This window comes from Equus caballus, chromosome 17 (assembly GCF_041296265.1).
Source record: "Equus caballus isolate H_3958 breed thoroughbred chromosome 17, TB-T2T, whole genome shotgun sequence".
NCBI classification, from domain to species: Eukaryota; Metazoa; Chordata; class Mammalia; order Perissodactyla; family Equidae; genus Equus; species Equus caballus.
In genome coordinates this window covers 80,579,508-80,596,251 of record NC_091700.1, presented here as the reverse complement: position 1 = coordinate 80,596,251, position 16,744 = coordinate 80,579,508, and the positions used below count along the sequence as shown (strand labels likewise).

Here is a 16,744-nt window from a genome sequence, read left to right as displayed (position 1 = left end):
TACAACTAATTTTTGTTTCCATGTACTCACATATTTATGTTTCCTCTTGCTCTTCCTGTCTTCCTTTCACATCTAAGATTCTATCTGGTTTATCTTCCTTGTGCCTGAAAAACGTTGTTATTTCTTTTCTTTCTTTTTTTTTTTTGAGGAAGTTTAGCCCTGAGCTAGCTGCTGCCAGTCCTCCTTTTTTTGCTGAGGAAGACTGGCCCTGAGCTAACATCCGTGCCCATCTTCCTCTACTTTTTTTTTTTTTTTAATTCACATAAAGTTTAATCAGTCAAGTTAATGAAAATATCAAAATTTTTGAGTTAGTGTATGGCAGCAGAAATTTAATTTTTGTTGCAAATAATACAGTATTTGGTGTTTCCATTATTGACAAGCTATGCTGCAGAAAGAGCAATTGCATTGAATCTTAATTCATCAGGGTCACGTTCCATAAACTTCTTGCAAACTTCTATGGCATCCTCTAATAAAGTTTCATCACTAGTTTCCCCGTGATTAATTGGAAATGGTTTCCGTCCATCTAATTCATAGAGATGCCCATCCACGTGAACTAACGCAATGAAATGAAGGTCTACCTTTTCATCTGGACTCGGGGCCTCAGTCTGACCTTCATGGGCACTGGTCTCGTGAGTAACTCGAATAGCGTCATAGTTCTCCAGGTATCTGGCTCGTTCTTCAGGGCTCATGGACACAGACTCCTCCAGGAATTTTTTCAAGGTTGATCCAGATTCAAAGTGCATCTTGTCTTTATTGTTGGCAATAGCATGGATCAGTCCAATTGTTCCACAGGCATTGCTGATTGTTTGCTTCATGAAATATACTGATGATGTAACATCTTGTCCCTGAGATTTTATTTTTTCCTCCTCTTCTGTTCTGAATACTTCATACTTTTCTGTAATAGGGAAGAGAAGTAACACTGCACACACTGGCCGTGGAACCATGCTAAGGAGTTCAGGATCCATTCCATATACATCAACAAACTGCCAGTTAGGATGTAGACCTAATTGTTTGAGAAACTGGTTGGTGACCTCGGGATTGGCCTCCAACGGGAGCCAGCGCTGACCCTCCATGGCTGCTCCGCCCGGCCCCTCTCCAGCCCCATCTTCCTCTACTTTTATATGTGGGACGCCTACCACCGCATGGCGTGCCAAGCAGTGCCATGTCCACACCCGGGATCCAAACCGGTGAACCCCAGGCCGCTGAGAAGCGGAGCTTGTGAACATAACCGCTGCGCCACCAGGCTGGCCCCTGTTATTTCTTTTAACATAGATCTGTTGAAGAAAACTTTACAGTTTTATTTGTTTGAAAATGTCTTCCTTTTCTTTTTTAAGCATATTTTTTCAATAATTTGTATTCTAAATTAACAGTTGTTTTTCTTCAGTGTTCTAAAATTTTCACTAACTGATCTTTTGGCTTCCATTATTTCTGCTGAGAGAGCATATATAAGTCTCATCACTGGCCCTGTCAATACCATTTCTTTCTTCTACAACATGTGTTTTACATTTGTCCAATGTTAATAACTTTTTTTCCCCCTGTGGCTATTTGTGATATGCTGAGATGAGATTTTTTTCCAGTATTTATTTTCTTCAGATTTATATTGATTCTTGACTCTGAGGTTGAAAATGTCCAGCTACAATTTTTTTCAAATATTACTTTTTCCCCATTCTCTCCAACTTTCCTTATGGTACGATAATGAGAGAAATGTCAGACTTAATGGAAATGTCTATAATTTTGAATATAGAGGCTTCACTGTGGATACTTTTCTTCTAATCCATCTTCCAGGTCACTAATTCTCTCTTCAGTTGTGGTTAATCTCTTCCTTCCTATATCAAGTTTTTCCTCACATGCTTATCGTATTTTTCACTTCCAAAATCTCTGTGTGATTCTTCGTTGTAATTTACAGTCATTGCCAAAATATTCCCACACTGCATTCCTAGAACCTATCAATTAGAAATATAATTATCTTAAAATCCATGGCTAATAACTGTATTATCTGCTCTTCCATGTATTTTCTCTATGTTTGATTTTGCTTTTTGTTTTCAATTATATCTTATCACACAATTCTGCTATGTTTAGCAAGTACCGGTATTCAGCATGATATTATGGGGAGATAATTTAAGATTTTGAATGATGTTGTCTCCATCCAGTGATGGTTTATTTTTGTTTTAGGCAGAAAGCTGTGCTAGAGTCGGTTTCCTTTAAACCAGTAAATGATCAAATGAATTTAAGCTGATCTTCAACTCTTGCTAAGGTATATTAACTCTTGTTAATACACACAATTCATCTTGCTACTAGGCTGTTCCCCCATAAGCTCCCAACTAAAATCATTTGTACTTACTAATTCCTCCCCTTTCTGGCATCATGTAATCTTCATTTTTTTTTTTTTTTTATCTCCCCAGCCCTGTGAGACTGTTTAAATTTAATTCAACTTCTCTAAAACCAATTTTGGAATACATAGTACCATGGAGGAAGGAAAATACAACAATTTCTGAGCTTCTTACTCTTAATATAACTTCACCCCTGGATTTGAGACATACAAATTCTCCCAGCCTTGGAATCCTTCCAACGTCTTTTCAGAAAGTGCTCACATACACACACACAATTTGTTCAGGTTAGCCTATTGTCCTCAGTGAGAGGAGTTTGTGAAACAGCAAAGTCCCACATTGCCAGAAGTGAGGTTTTATTAAAAGTTCTTATTGTGGCACTCCACTGTTTTCCTATCTGCTAACTTTCATTGAAGATCAGTGTTTGTTTTTTAATTAACTTATTTTTTACTTATTTAATTGTTAGTTAATCTTCAGAGAAGACTTTTTTTAGAGAGAGAGTATCATATGTGCCCTGGTTTTAAAGCTTGAGTGTTTTTTTCCTGCCATGCTTTCCAAGACTATAATCAATCTTGACTAAGTTTTAATGTTTACTTATAGCTTATATCTAGTCCCATTCATTGTGAATAGTTAAAATAGATAGTAGTTAAATGAAGCTTTGCCTTGCGGTGTTGCTTTCTCTCAGAAGACTTCAAAAGCACAAAACAGAGTCTTTGCTTCCTGGCCCTTTGTCTGAGATGGTGGTAGTTCTGTAATCCTTCTCAACTGAGTATAGAGAAGTCTGAGTTTCTCAGTTTTCTCAAGGGTCTAAATTTCTACTTCCCATCAAGAGCTGTAATATATTGTAGTAGAGCAGCCCTGGGAGATGTACTATGAGTTCATATAACCTGAATTTGAGATAGGCTTAATAGTTTTGGCTTTGACAGGCTGCTTCCTGATCCATGGCAGCTGTCCAGACTCCACCACCTGTGAAATTAAAACTTAACTGAGAAAACTCTTACATCAGGAGGCTAATTTGCAATTCTCTACAGTGAACTGCTATTGCTATAGTAACAAGAACAAAATTTTTAAAAAACAATCTTTTAAAAGGTTAATTATGACACTAAGATGCAATATCTTGGGAGGAGGAGCTATTACCTATGTAAACTTTTTTTCTCTTTGAATGTCAAGTTAAGTATCTTTTGTTTTCTGGATATTTTTAACTTTTCAATCTTATCACTTCTACATATCAGGCAGTTCTGAATAGATACTCTCTCCCTTATTGCACATTTTCAGTATTTGAAACTTCTGAATTTTTCTTTCAATTCATCTTTATTTCCTAGTAATCCTTTTCTGAATTGAGTATGTGCTTGCTCTCAACACAAGTGTGATGGAACCTAACGTTTCCTCTGAACAGACTCCAGACTAAAAAAAAACGCCATCTAAGCAATACTTATGGGTATGCAATGCCACTCTACTTCTTTATCTCTGCATTGTTCAACCGCAGTAAGATCTCAAGTTTTGCTTAGCTCTGAGGGGCTAGTACTGGTGCTTTGCATGTTTCTTTTTGAAGGACCCATGAAAAGTTATATATTCTCTCTCCAGTGCACATCCAAATAACCTCATCTTCTCTTAGTTTTTTAAATACTGCAAACACGTTACGTATCTCTCTCTGCCACCACCTTTCCTGCTCCATGTGGGAATAGTTCTTTCATCTGAATTAATATGCTAGTCACTCAGCCCTAGATGAGAAACATGATCAAGTGGAAGGATCTCTGGAAGAGAAAATTCAATACTCTTCACTACTTCAAAATCTACACGTTACTGCCCTGTCTCGTTTAAGGTGAGCTCGATCTCATTCCAAAAATGCTCCCTTATCCCCACTAAAACCAGCTCTTCCTTGCTTCACTATGCCTAATGGCCTGTAAATACAGTTGTGAATTGCAGTCTTGACTGAGACCTAATTGACTAAGACCATGACTGCTAAAATTAAAAAACATTCCTTCCAGATGGAATATCCTCTAAGTATATGCCAGATTTGCTTGTGGATTGAGGATATTACCACGAGAGAAACTTGCACAATGTGTTTGAACTGACCTCTCTCCACATGGGGACTGACATTGAGAACTGTAGTTATACTTCTGTCTGTATTGCCCTGTGTGAACTTGCCTCACTCACGTGAGCACCTGGTAAAAATACTTCCTTTTCTGCAAAATGCAACAAAACGCTAGGTGTATAACTGATGTAAACAAATTTAAATCAAGATTCTGAATTCTTGAATTAAATGTTGATAAGCAGCTATCCACATAACACCAAGGAAAGTGGAGACAAGTGGATAATGATGTCCGATTTAAAATAATATAAACACAATTTAAATATAAATAATATAAAGACCATTTAAAATGATATATAGCTCAAAATTTACAACTCAATATATTTAGAGTTCCCAAAATTTAGAACTTAGATAACTCAAATTTTAGAAATAAGGAACTATTAACTATTATTATTTAGTCCTTTACCTTAAACGTATGATATTAATTACATACTCTGAAAATAATACCTAAATTTTCTGTATTTATTTTTAATTTCCCTATTTTTCCTTCACTGGAAGGTATGTTACACTTATGCAGAAAGATATAAATCTATGTGGAAGTAAATGAACAGTCATTTAAAAAAGATATTCACTAAGGCTGACATGGCATTTAGGATGTTTACCACCTTTCCTGAGTTCTTGTTCTCTTTTTAGACCACATAGATTCTAGATAGGCAAATTAAAGTGCTGGAAAGCTAGATAATAAACTAGTAATTTATCCTTGGTAATCAGCTGCATGCACTCGCTGACTTCACTTGACTATAGACTTGCTGGTACACGTTGTACCTTATTACTTGCATGTACAGGTTGAAAAATTGCTTAGCAGAAATGGGCTTTCACTTGCTGTGAATGTCGGTTTAATTTACATTATAAGGCACAGCCTGTTTGGTGGAAGGTGCGTCATTTAATTTTCCTGTAAAGAGTAACTTGTGAAACCTTGAGTTTACGGGCACCATATATGTAAATTATTTGCGTGACATATGGACTGCATCTTGGATAGTCGCCCATCTGGCTGCCCTGAACCCAGTACTGCCACCCTAACACTACCTTCCCTGCTGGTCTTCAGGCAAGACCGCTCAATCTCAGCAGCTCAACAATTCTACAAATCCATATTTGATTTCCTGCCTCATGAGCCCAGCTGGTTGTTAGAAGTTGAAATAAATCATTTTGCCTAAATTAACAGCAGTTCTGACAATCTGTTTTATGATATTTACCCTTGAATCCCACTATACCTTATAAATTAGATAAGGTTGATTTACTCCAGGGGGAGAGAGAGAAGGAAGTGGAAGGAGATCACTCTCTCCAAGTAAAAGCATTTCCAATCAAAGCCCAAAGGTGATGCTATTGGCCACACTTTGCATAATGCTTGTTTTACCTAGTTATTTATTTCAGAATTTCTGATATTTTGTATGTATCATTACATGAATCGAAGAAAAAAACTATATCTCTTGGTGGAGATCCTTGTGTGAGAAAAGAGATAAATTGAAGGAGGGACTCTTAAATAGGAGCCAGGAGTTAATGGTTTTGAAAATTCCAACCTCTGCAGAGAGTGAATGATGCTAAAATTAGTGAATAGTTTTAGAGCAAAGATCAAATCCAGAATGCTACCAGGAGAATGTGGCCTAAAAGGAAACTGCGTGTACTATAAAATCTTTTTCTAATCCGTCAGAATGATCCAAGGTGTTGTCTCAGTGTAGCATTCAGCCACATAAACAGCGCTTTAAGATAATGAAGAGTATGCCTCACAAATCTCAAAGCATTAAGCTTAAGAAAAGTTTATTTTGAAGAGATTTGTGAGTGTGGCTTTTGTATAATGGAGAGGATCCCAAAAAGATTTTCAGGAAACTCACAAAGTTCTTAAAAGTGCTATATATATGCAGAAACATTCCCAGCTTGGGCTGAAGGATAAGAGTCAGTGTAGAGTGAGGAGAGACCTTTGGACCCCGTGGTTATACATGCAGGAAGCAGGTCCCTCCTGAGGCCAGGAACTTTCCTCTGTAGTGTTACAGGTACAGATGAAGAACTGTACTCAATGTGCTAAAATTAAGAAACGACTGCAAAGGATGCTTATTCACATCTGATCTGATCCAGATGGCAAGATTCTGAATTGAGTTAATGCTGTAATGAGAAGAGACTTTGGGGGACCTAAAGTAGGGGGGTGTGTAGTTTGCATGTGGAAGGAATGCAAGTCATTGGGGGCCAGAAGGAGGACTATGGTAGGTGGCTTCTACTATGGCCCCAGTGATCCTTGCCTCCTGGCATTCATGCCATTGTCTAATCAAGACTGTCTAGTCAAGATTAGACTTCTTGACTTGCTTCTATCAGACAGAATAAGGCAGAAATGATGGGTTTAACTCTCAAAATTACATTGTCAAAAGACTGTGGCTTATGTCTTGGGCACTCTCCGTTGCTTTATCTTGGGTTGCTTGCCCTCGTGGAAGCCACCTTCCATGTCACATGCATCCCTGTGGAGAAGCTGATGTGGTGAAGGACTGACCTGAGAACAACCACATGAATGAGGCTGGAGCTGGACTTCATCTCCCACATCTAGTCTAATCTTTAGATGGGACCTCATGCAGCCCTTCTTGACAGCTTGACTGCATCCTCATGAAAGATCTTGATCCAGAGGCACCCGGTTAAACCAGACCTGGATTCCTGACCCATAGAAATTGAAATAGGAAATATTTGTTATTTTCAACCACTAAGTTTTGGAAAATTCATTATTCAGCAATAAATAACTAATGTTATCTTCTAACTCATTTTATTTTTTTAAATTATTTGTTCCTAATAATAAGCACACAAACACACACTGAAGGGCACAAGCATTTGAAAAGTAGATCTTGAGTCTTAGTTATCAATATTTGTAATTGTTTATGCCATCAGTTCTCATGGGTGAAGGACTGAGACTCCAGTTGATTGGATCTTCTCATCTTCATTTGTCATCACTGCATATGCTCCATATGCGACGTAAAAATAACTAGTGAAGAATGAACGAAAAACAGCTACAAAAAAAATGGCTCCATATTTGTCAATAAGTTAGTTCTTGAGCATTTGAAATGTGGCTAATCCAAATTGACATGGGCTGTGTGTATGAAATAAACACCAAATTTTCACAACTTCGTATCAAAATGTTAATGTAAACTATCTTGTGAATAATTTCTTATATTTATTTTATGTTGAAACACTAATATTTTGTGTATACTGGCTTAAGTAAAATATAGTATAAAAATTAATTTTCTGTTTATTTTTCTTTTTTAAAAATGTGGATTGCACAGTATTTAAAATGATAAATGTGGTTTATATTATATTTCTATTGCATTATACCAGTCTAGATCATAAATATCTATGAAGTTTAAAAAAGAGAATAAAAGTGATGAGTTAGGAATAAAGGGTTAATCTTCGTTCTGACACCAGGCAAGGAAGAAAGGATTAAGTCTCTGGCCAAGGGAGGTTGATGCCATGGATCCTGGTAATACGTAACATTCAGATTTCTGGATCCCACACTAACCCTACAAATCAGCTTATATAAACACTTCTCTGTATTCAAATGATTTCATCGAGGTGCAAGTTTTAATAATTACTAGGTACAGCTGTATTCGCTTAAAAAAGTTATTACACATATGCATTGAAGAGATTTCTTAAAAATAACAAAACAAACAGAAAAAACTTGGGACTCCCTTTTCTAATTACTCCACCTATGGTGTTCATCATTTAATAGATAATAGGCTGGATAAATTGTCAATAAAATGAAATCTTATGTTCACGTTTCCACTTGTTAGTCATGGCTATACTTGCTCAATTTTCAGTAAGAGTGCCTGGTCCTACACTCTAAAAATGTACGGTCAAATGAACTAGTCCAACCGCTATGTAACACCTCTGATTCCTAATCTGTAATGTAAGATATCTTCAATCATTATTTGTTTAAATCATATGAGATAATGCTGGTGAAAGTGCTTTGGAAACATTGCTTCAAACGGAATAAATTATTGCTAAAATGAATAGCAAAGTTATTCAGAATAGGGCTTAGTCATAAGTATATTGCTATACCATTACTATTATCATTGTACTGCTACGTGTGTGTGTGTACACGTGTACTGTGTGTGTACTTGCGTGGGAGACCAAGAAGTGCTCTCTTATGTTGGGTTCTCCACAACCACGTCTTTAGAATTTGAATTCAAGGGACTTCCCAAGGAAGTGCTTGAGTCAAGACTGATAAGGAAGAGACGGAAACAGAGCAGGGCTTGGGAAATAGCCCAGCAAACTTGTGACTTGGCACAGACCCAGCACAAGTACGTCCTGCTCACTGCTCTTGCCTGCACAGCGGTTCTGTAGCTCAAAGGCAGTCTTCAGAAGATAGGTGATTAGGAACAAGGTACTTAGGAATCAGAGGGGGGACATAAAAAGAATAAGAGGGATTGATTTGGACGTGGGTGGAGGACTGATCTGTCCACTTCGCTCTGTAGATGACAATAGAGAAAACGATCTTCCTTCACTTCAAATAGCATTTAACTATTCACTGTCCGTGCCATGCTTCTCAGCAGTGCAGCATCTTTCATGACTCAAATATAGATGAAAAAGATTTAAATACAAATATCCTTAAAAAAGATAAAAAATTCGCTAAAGTATTCATTCAAATGTGCCTTCAACCAGATTCTTTCAGATTCTTTATTCACAGACATAAAAGATAGAGACAAAAAGAGAGAGGAACATTAAAGGAATTATCACATCCAAGATGACTGTTGTCTTCATAATTTCTCTGGAGTCTTCTTGGCCTCAATTGTTATCAGTTATGGATACGGAAGTATTTTATTTGTGTTGTTTTTCTTTTTTGATGAGGAATATTGGCCTTGCACTAACATCTGTGCCAATCTTCCTCTGTTTTGTATGTGGGACACCACTATGGCGTGGCTTGATGAGCAGTGTGTAGGTCTGTGTCTGGGATCCGAACCCAAGAACCATGGGACATAGAAGCAGAGTGCGAGAACTTAACCACTATGCCACTAGGCCAAGCTCGCCCTCATCTTTGCTTTTTAAAGCAAAAATAAACAATTAGTGTACACTTTGTACTGAAATTCTCTGCTCATAAGAAATTCAGAGAAAGTTTAAAATGCAAACATAAATGGTCATGTTTTCCATAATAAAATCAGCAATTATAGTAACTACAAGGTAGATAACATTCTTAAATTATCTTTGCAGTCTAGGTGCTAAATTCAATAAGATGTCTTCATTTGTTGTGTTTTGTTTTCCAAATGTATTTATAGTCAGTCAAACATAGAGCATCAGTAAACTAATTAACTGAACAAAATTTGCAGGCTATTTACAAAGTCAAGGATATGCATTAAAATTATTTTTAAATAGGCCGGCTCCGTGGCCGAGTGGTTAAATTCGCGTGCTCCGCTGCCGCGGCCCAGGGTTTGGATCCTGGGCGCGGACATGGCACTGCTCGTCAGGCAAAGTTGAGGCGGCGTCCCACATCCCACAGCTAGAAGGACATGCAACTAAAATATACAACTGTGTACGGGGAGGTTTGGGGAGATAAAGCAGAAAAAAAAAAAAAAAGATTGGCAGCAGTTGTTAGCCCAGGTGCCAATCTTTTATTAAAAAAAACCTCAAGGTACAGTTCTGTGAATAGTAAAGAACGTTCACATTTTAAAAAAATATATTTTTAAATAGTATTTTAGTTACGTATTCAAGCAATATATTCAATATATTTCTTTCCAAACTCCAGACACTTTTTCACTGGAAGGACTTCTTAAATATAAAATAATAGACTCAATCTTTAACCTGAAAAAACTAAAATAAATATTTCACTGTTTGTCCAGAATTTGTGTACTTCATGTGTTGGGATTTAGTAGAAATGATATTGTGATGCAGTAAATGAAATTGTTCAAGTTATGGCATTAGAGAAAAATCTGAGAGAATGTTCTAGTTAAATATATTTCGGTTGCTATAAACTGAAACTCACTCAGGCTTATTTAGATAAAGGAAGATTCAATGTATGTAAAAACTAACCTCATGGACTTCAAGGTACAAGTCTCAGAGACTGGAGCTGGAATGTCAGAAACTTAGTGACTCTGTCTTTGGGGGTCTACATGGTCTGTCTTATCCTAATTCTCTTTTCATCAGTCTTGTATATTGCCCAATATTGTCTCCTGTCCTGACTCTACATAATCAAGGTTTACCTCTAATAGCCACTATCTATCACCACTAGTTTCTGTGTGTCAGTACAAATATCGAAGAATGAAAAACATTATGTTTTGACCACCCTGAAGAGCTAACTCTTGATTGCGGTTTAGACGCTCATCAATGATTGTATCAGGTGGGCTGGAGACACATTTGGCCAGAAAGCCCTAGTTCTACTTGAATAATTTATTTTCTCCCCCTCCATACATAAAATGTGAAAGATTGCTTTTCCTCAGCAATCACACAAAGCTATAGACTCATTTCTGAGCCAGAAAGAACTGAAAGACACATCTAGCTATTGCATTCAAATTAAGATTTAGCGAGCCGATTCTCTCTTATGTAAAAGCTCAATTGCAGTTCTCCATGATACGCTTTTTCATATTCCAATGTTTAAATAATTTGGGAAATATAAGCAATGATGCAAATAAAGTTTTAAAAAGGTATAATGCTCTTATTTATTTCAAAGAAGGTACTGTAAAAATTCTCATTCCTTTCTGCATCTACACATACCTCTTCAATTCCATCCAATGAGAGGTAACCATGTTAACATTAGGTAAACATCTTTCTGGAATTTTACTTATGTTTGTGCACACACACACACACGCTATTTAATATCAGATCATACTCTACATATTTTATGAAATGGATATAGAATTACATTATTCTTGTTCATCACTGCTGAGTAAGACATCGCATGGATACAAAATATTTAGCCTACTCCACTCAGAGATCTTTTATTTATTTTACTATTCTTTTATGTAAAAAGACATGAAATTATACATTTCTGCATATATATTTACCCCCTAAAATGTTTGTTTCCTTATGGTACTTTCCTGAAAGTGGGAGAGCAGGATTATGGATAATTCATACTTTTAATATTGGTAGGTAAACTAAATCTAAATATACAAATTTATGCTCCAAACAACAATGAACACTGAATAGTGACCATGCTCTCATATTTCACCAGAAGTAGAAATTTTATGTTTTACATACATTGTAGGCAAATATGGTATTTCATTGAGTTTATTTCCTTTTAGTAGTAAAGTTGATTATGTTTTCTTAAAGAGTATTTTTTTGTCATAAATTATGTGTACAAACACCTGTGCCACTGTTTCCACTGGATTCTTTGTCTTTTTTTAATTGATGGACAGAAGTTCTTGTCTCTGAAAAGTAGTGAGAAAACTTTCTGTCATTTGTACTTTTGATGTTATTCATGGTTATTTCTCCATATAGATAATTTAGGAATGATTTTCAGGTATAATTAGTGTAATTTTGATAATTAATTGCGTAGTCACTTATTATCTTGGTAGGACGTTAGTCTTACATTTTTTTTTTTAGAATAATCTTCACAATTTAGTAATTATCAGTGCTTTTGAGGTTACATATAAAACCATTGCATGCTGTGTCGTTTCAGTGTTTGATTTTTGGTAACCTTTATATTTTTTTCTCCTATTGGGTCACCTTCAGTATATTCAATTTCTTAAAGCGTCCATTTCTTCTAGAATTTCCAATTTGGAGGCCTAAAATTACACTTCTCATTATAAATCACCCCACCATGCAAAATTGTCAGATAAAACCACAGAGCTTACAGCAAAAATGAGGTTGGGGCAGAATACAGAATAAAGTTGATTTTTAACTTTTGAAAACCTTATGCATGTTAGTAACATTACTATTGCAGTATTGTGATATTGGTTTAGACATTTTCACAAACACCAACTTAACAGTGGCTTATAGAAGATAGTTTATTTTCATCTCTTAAAAGCTGGAATGTAGTAGGGAGAGTTCTAAAGGACCAAGGAATTAAGAGAGCTCTTTCTACAAAGCCATTCAGAGACCCCTCCTCCTCATTCTTGTTGTTTTGTCATCTCTTATGATGCCACATAGTCAGTCCTGGCTTGTTACCACTAAGTCACAATCTTGAAGGGAAAGTAAAAAGAAGAAGAATAATGCTCCTTTCTTTTAAAGACACAGCCTAACATTTGCAAATATTACTTCCATTCACATCCTATTTGCAAAGATTTAATCCGAGGAAATGGTCACATATGGCTGCAAGAAAGACTGAGAAATGTAATCTCTAGCTGGTCAGTCATTGCTGAAACTAAAGGATAATATTATTAGACGAAGAAGAGGAAGGAGATGCCAGGAGGAATGGCAGTCTGGCAGCTAGCGCCTTTCTTCTTCCGATGCATACAACTGTTTTCTCTCTTTTTCTTAGTCATCTTGCTTGGTATTGTTTTTGTTTGTTTGTTACACATATTCATTAAAAATCAAGTTTTGATTATGAATTTATACTTGATTTCTGATTCATTAGCTTCAGCCTTGGGTTAATTACTTCTACTCACCTCCTTGTGATTTATTTTTTGGTACTTCTAGTTTATGATACTGAAATCATGATTATTTTTCAGCATTTGTTAAAAGTACACAAAGCCTTCCAAGCTATGATTTTTCCTGGGAGTATCCTGTTAGCCTCCTCTCATAGCATCTCATATGACATGACTCATGTTCAATTATTCTGGGGTAATTTACAGTTTCAATTTAACTTTCAGAGATTGTCGTATATGATTGAACTAATAATTCCTTAACACGTCATTTTACGACCATATGCAACCTGGACTCAAATGTCATATCAATTTCTTTACTTATTTTCCTACTGTGTCTTCATTTACTTCACTATAAATCCTTAAAAATAGCAGAGGGAATCACCACATGTGCCCTAGGGAACTTACAGCCTAATGAACCATTTTAACTCCTGATACATCTTTTTAAACTTTTTACATTTATTGGTTTTGTGGTTTCTCTGAGCCTTCACTTCCTCTTTTGCTGAGAAATGATTAATATTACGTAACTGGAGAAATAATTTGTGAGAGAGAAAGAGCAAAATGAAGCACCTAAATGAATGTTATTGAGGGGGAAAAATTAGGTGATTTCATTATTTGGAAAAAGACTTAAATGAATGAAGAAACGTAATCATATTTTCCCATGAAACCACAGAATTTATTCACTGAAATTTATGCCAGGTTTTCTTACTACTTTTCAAACTCAAACTCACAAATGCTCCAATTTTTTCTCCTTCTGTTAAAATATTTCTACGTTTTGTTTTTATTTTAAAATTTGTCATTTATTCATGTTCTGTTATTCATTATCTTTTCTGCAAACTCCTATACATTGATAATGGTGACATTTTGTGTTTACAATGCTGTGTCTTTACTCGGTCTTGTCGGAAAATAAAACTAACAATAAATGTTTATATCCATCATATTCCTGAGACATGAATTGTTGAGAACTATCCTTTATATTGCCACCCTTTGTCGCTTGGATTATGACATTGAGATGTAGAGCTAAGCAGGATCACAGTATCTTCCTTTGGTATTTGTCTGTCTTTACCATTTTGTTTTGGGTTCTGTGGAAGAGCAGGTTTGTAGACCAAGAGAGTAGTTAGATAGCTGACTGCTAACTGGACTTAATAATACTTAAATAGAATCTAAGTTACCACCAGTTTCTAACAGCCAATGAACATCCTCTCTGGGAATTTTTTTTTACATAGGTACTTGTGGTTTAGAAGAGGAAGTAACACTGGGATAAAATGAGTCTTAGGCCTCAAACTACAAATGTAGTTTTAGGACCTATGGACAGCTTCTCAAATATTATAGACTAAATTTTACTGTTTCAAAAATATGTTTTATTTTATTTTTGGAGCCTAAGATCTGAATTTTGCAAAACTTATTCTTCAGATTGAACATCAACTCCACTTCATGGGAACAAGATTTCAGCCCAAGAAGAAACAAGGAAAACTAAGCTGAAACTGGATAGTGTTTAACTGCGTGAAATGTTGGGCTTGAAGAGGGCCCAGATTTTTCCAGCACTGCTTTTTTCCCCCTCTTTCTCTGATAATGTTCTCCATAGAATGAAACACGCTCAGTTCTGCGATAACGCAATGTACATGTCCCTAAAAATCACCAAGCTATACAAAATTGTACAATGAAGCAATAGGATTTACAGAGGAAATGGTTCTGGAGCACAACAGTCAAAACATCAGTGACATATAAAAAAAAGTAAGGATACTAATTAAAAAGTGTAGCACAGTTTTAGATGTGGTAATTTGAGAAACACATACATACAATACTACAGTATGTGTGGCATCTTTACCTTGAGTCAAAACTGAAGTTGGCTTGTAGAAATAAGCCTCTGAAAGCTGGTATCTTGTGAGTTCTGATAAGATGGTGGAAGAAGGTTATCTGAAATCAGATAGTAGTTGTCACAGCCCGTATGGATGAGTCTGACTCAAAACACACGTGGTGAACTGATGTATCTGGTGGATGTTATGGGTGTGCTTGTAGGTGTATTCTTATTCCTTTCAGTTCAGCCAGGTGCAGTTTGTTGCATGAATTTAATGTTTCCTTGGATGAAATCATGCATAAACAAACACACTGTCTTATTCTCAAATTGTTCCCTAATGTATCAATTGCCTTGGAACAAATTTATGTTTTTGCAAGAATCATTGTAACAGTCTGACTGCATATATTTTCTGCAGTAGGTGTAAAGGCATATTTATGTTACAAGTCTTCTGATTATTATCAGAACATGAAAAAATTCAGCCCAAAGAAGATTTGGGAGTAAGAGCATGTTGTAGAAATGTTCACTGCTCAGTGGCCCATGATGACCCGTCGTTGGGAAACAATGAAAATAATTATGCAGGCTAAAATAATCATATTCATACTAAAGCATGAATTTATGAAGAATCAGAGGCACAACTAATATTTGGATAGGAAGTTTCTGCAATTAGAGTTTTGAGTTCACTGGTCATGAATCTAAAACAATTGACAAAGACAGGTTAGCAACCCAGAACAGTTATTTTCTGTTTCTCCTTTCTCCTTGATAAAACTACATTGTTTATTGTGTTATGATCTACAGCTGGAATAAACAACGTGGTTCTTCCTTAAAATATTTATTACAATTTTTTAAATATCAATTTTATCCGGTAAAGACTACTACACAAGGGGATGGGAGTAAGTATACTTGTTCGTTTTCAAGATATGCTTATGTTTCTTACCAAAATTATTAATAATGTTGATGAGAGCTTATAATTGTCTTTGTGCTATTGGAAGAGGGAGACAACTGATAATTTTGGAGCTGAAATAGTTGTCTTAGGTATGCTGAAGGATATTTTCATGGGAAAAAGAATCCATGATGAGGCCAACAAGGAAAGCAACTAATCTCCCAAACAAAATTATATAATGATAACTAATAAAGTTACCAATTTAGAGATGAACTGACAAAGACTGCAGTTTGGAACTTTAGAATGAATTGGATTATCAACTGCTTTCAGCCATTTGGGGAAACATTTCCAACTTGAATGAAATCAGGATCATTTTATAACTGTTGTCATTTTCAAGTGTTTGGCTTGAAAGTTATCATGTCTGAATTTAATTACACTGATGCAAAAAGCAGGCGTCAGCATATTTATTAGAAACATTCAGGCCAAGGTGTTTAGTAATTGAGGGCCGACTGATGGAATTCACTGAATTTGTTTTATATTTTTAATTCCCATATTGAGTACCCATCAGTTTTTGTGATCAGCGCATTATACCTCAACTGCGTTAAGACGCAAACAACTTTTATTTTCTATAGCCTTCTATGATACCTGCCCCATCTCAGTCTAATGGGATATGAAGATGAATCCTGAAAATTTTTTAGGGCAAAGAACAATGGATTATAAACATAAGAGAAAATATAACCGAAATACTAGTTAAAGGGTTTTTTTCTTGTTATATTTTTTTTCTTGTACAGTCATGCTCTCTGTAAGGATGTTTCATCCTACGATAGACCGATATATAATGGTGGTCCTGAAAGATTAGTGCCTATAGCCTAGGTGTGCAGTAGGCTATACCATCTAGGTTTCTGTAAGTACACTCTATGATGTTTGTCAATGACAAAATCTCCTAAAGGCACATTTCTCAGAATGTTTACTTATTGTTAAGAGTTGCATGAGTGCAGTATCAAAAGACTCATGAATGGGTGAGATTTTTCCAGTTTTATTGAGATTTAATTGGCAATATTGTGTAAATATAAGGCATACAACACAATGATTTGATGTGAAATGATTATCATAATAAAGTTAGTTAACACACTCATCACCTCACATAGTTACCACCTTTTTGTGTGT

General features: G+C 35.8%; 1 protein-coding gene across 1 annotated transcript; it reads right to left on the bottom strand.

Annotated features, from left to right (window-relative positions):
- Positions 1–240: 240 nt before the first annotated feature.
- LOC100050355 (ubiquitin carboxyl-terminal hydrolase isozyme L3) lies at positions 241–1,097 on the bottom strand. Its single transcript, XM_001489318.6, has one exon. It carries the CDS (start codon positions 1,071–1,073, stop codon positions 381–383), a length of 693 nt encoding a protein of 230 aa, XP_001489368.1. The 5' UTR covers positions 1,074–1,097; the 3' UTR covers positions 241–380.
- Positions 1,098–16,744: the final 15,647 nt, after the last annotated feature.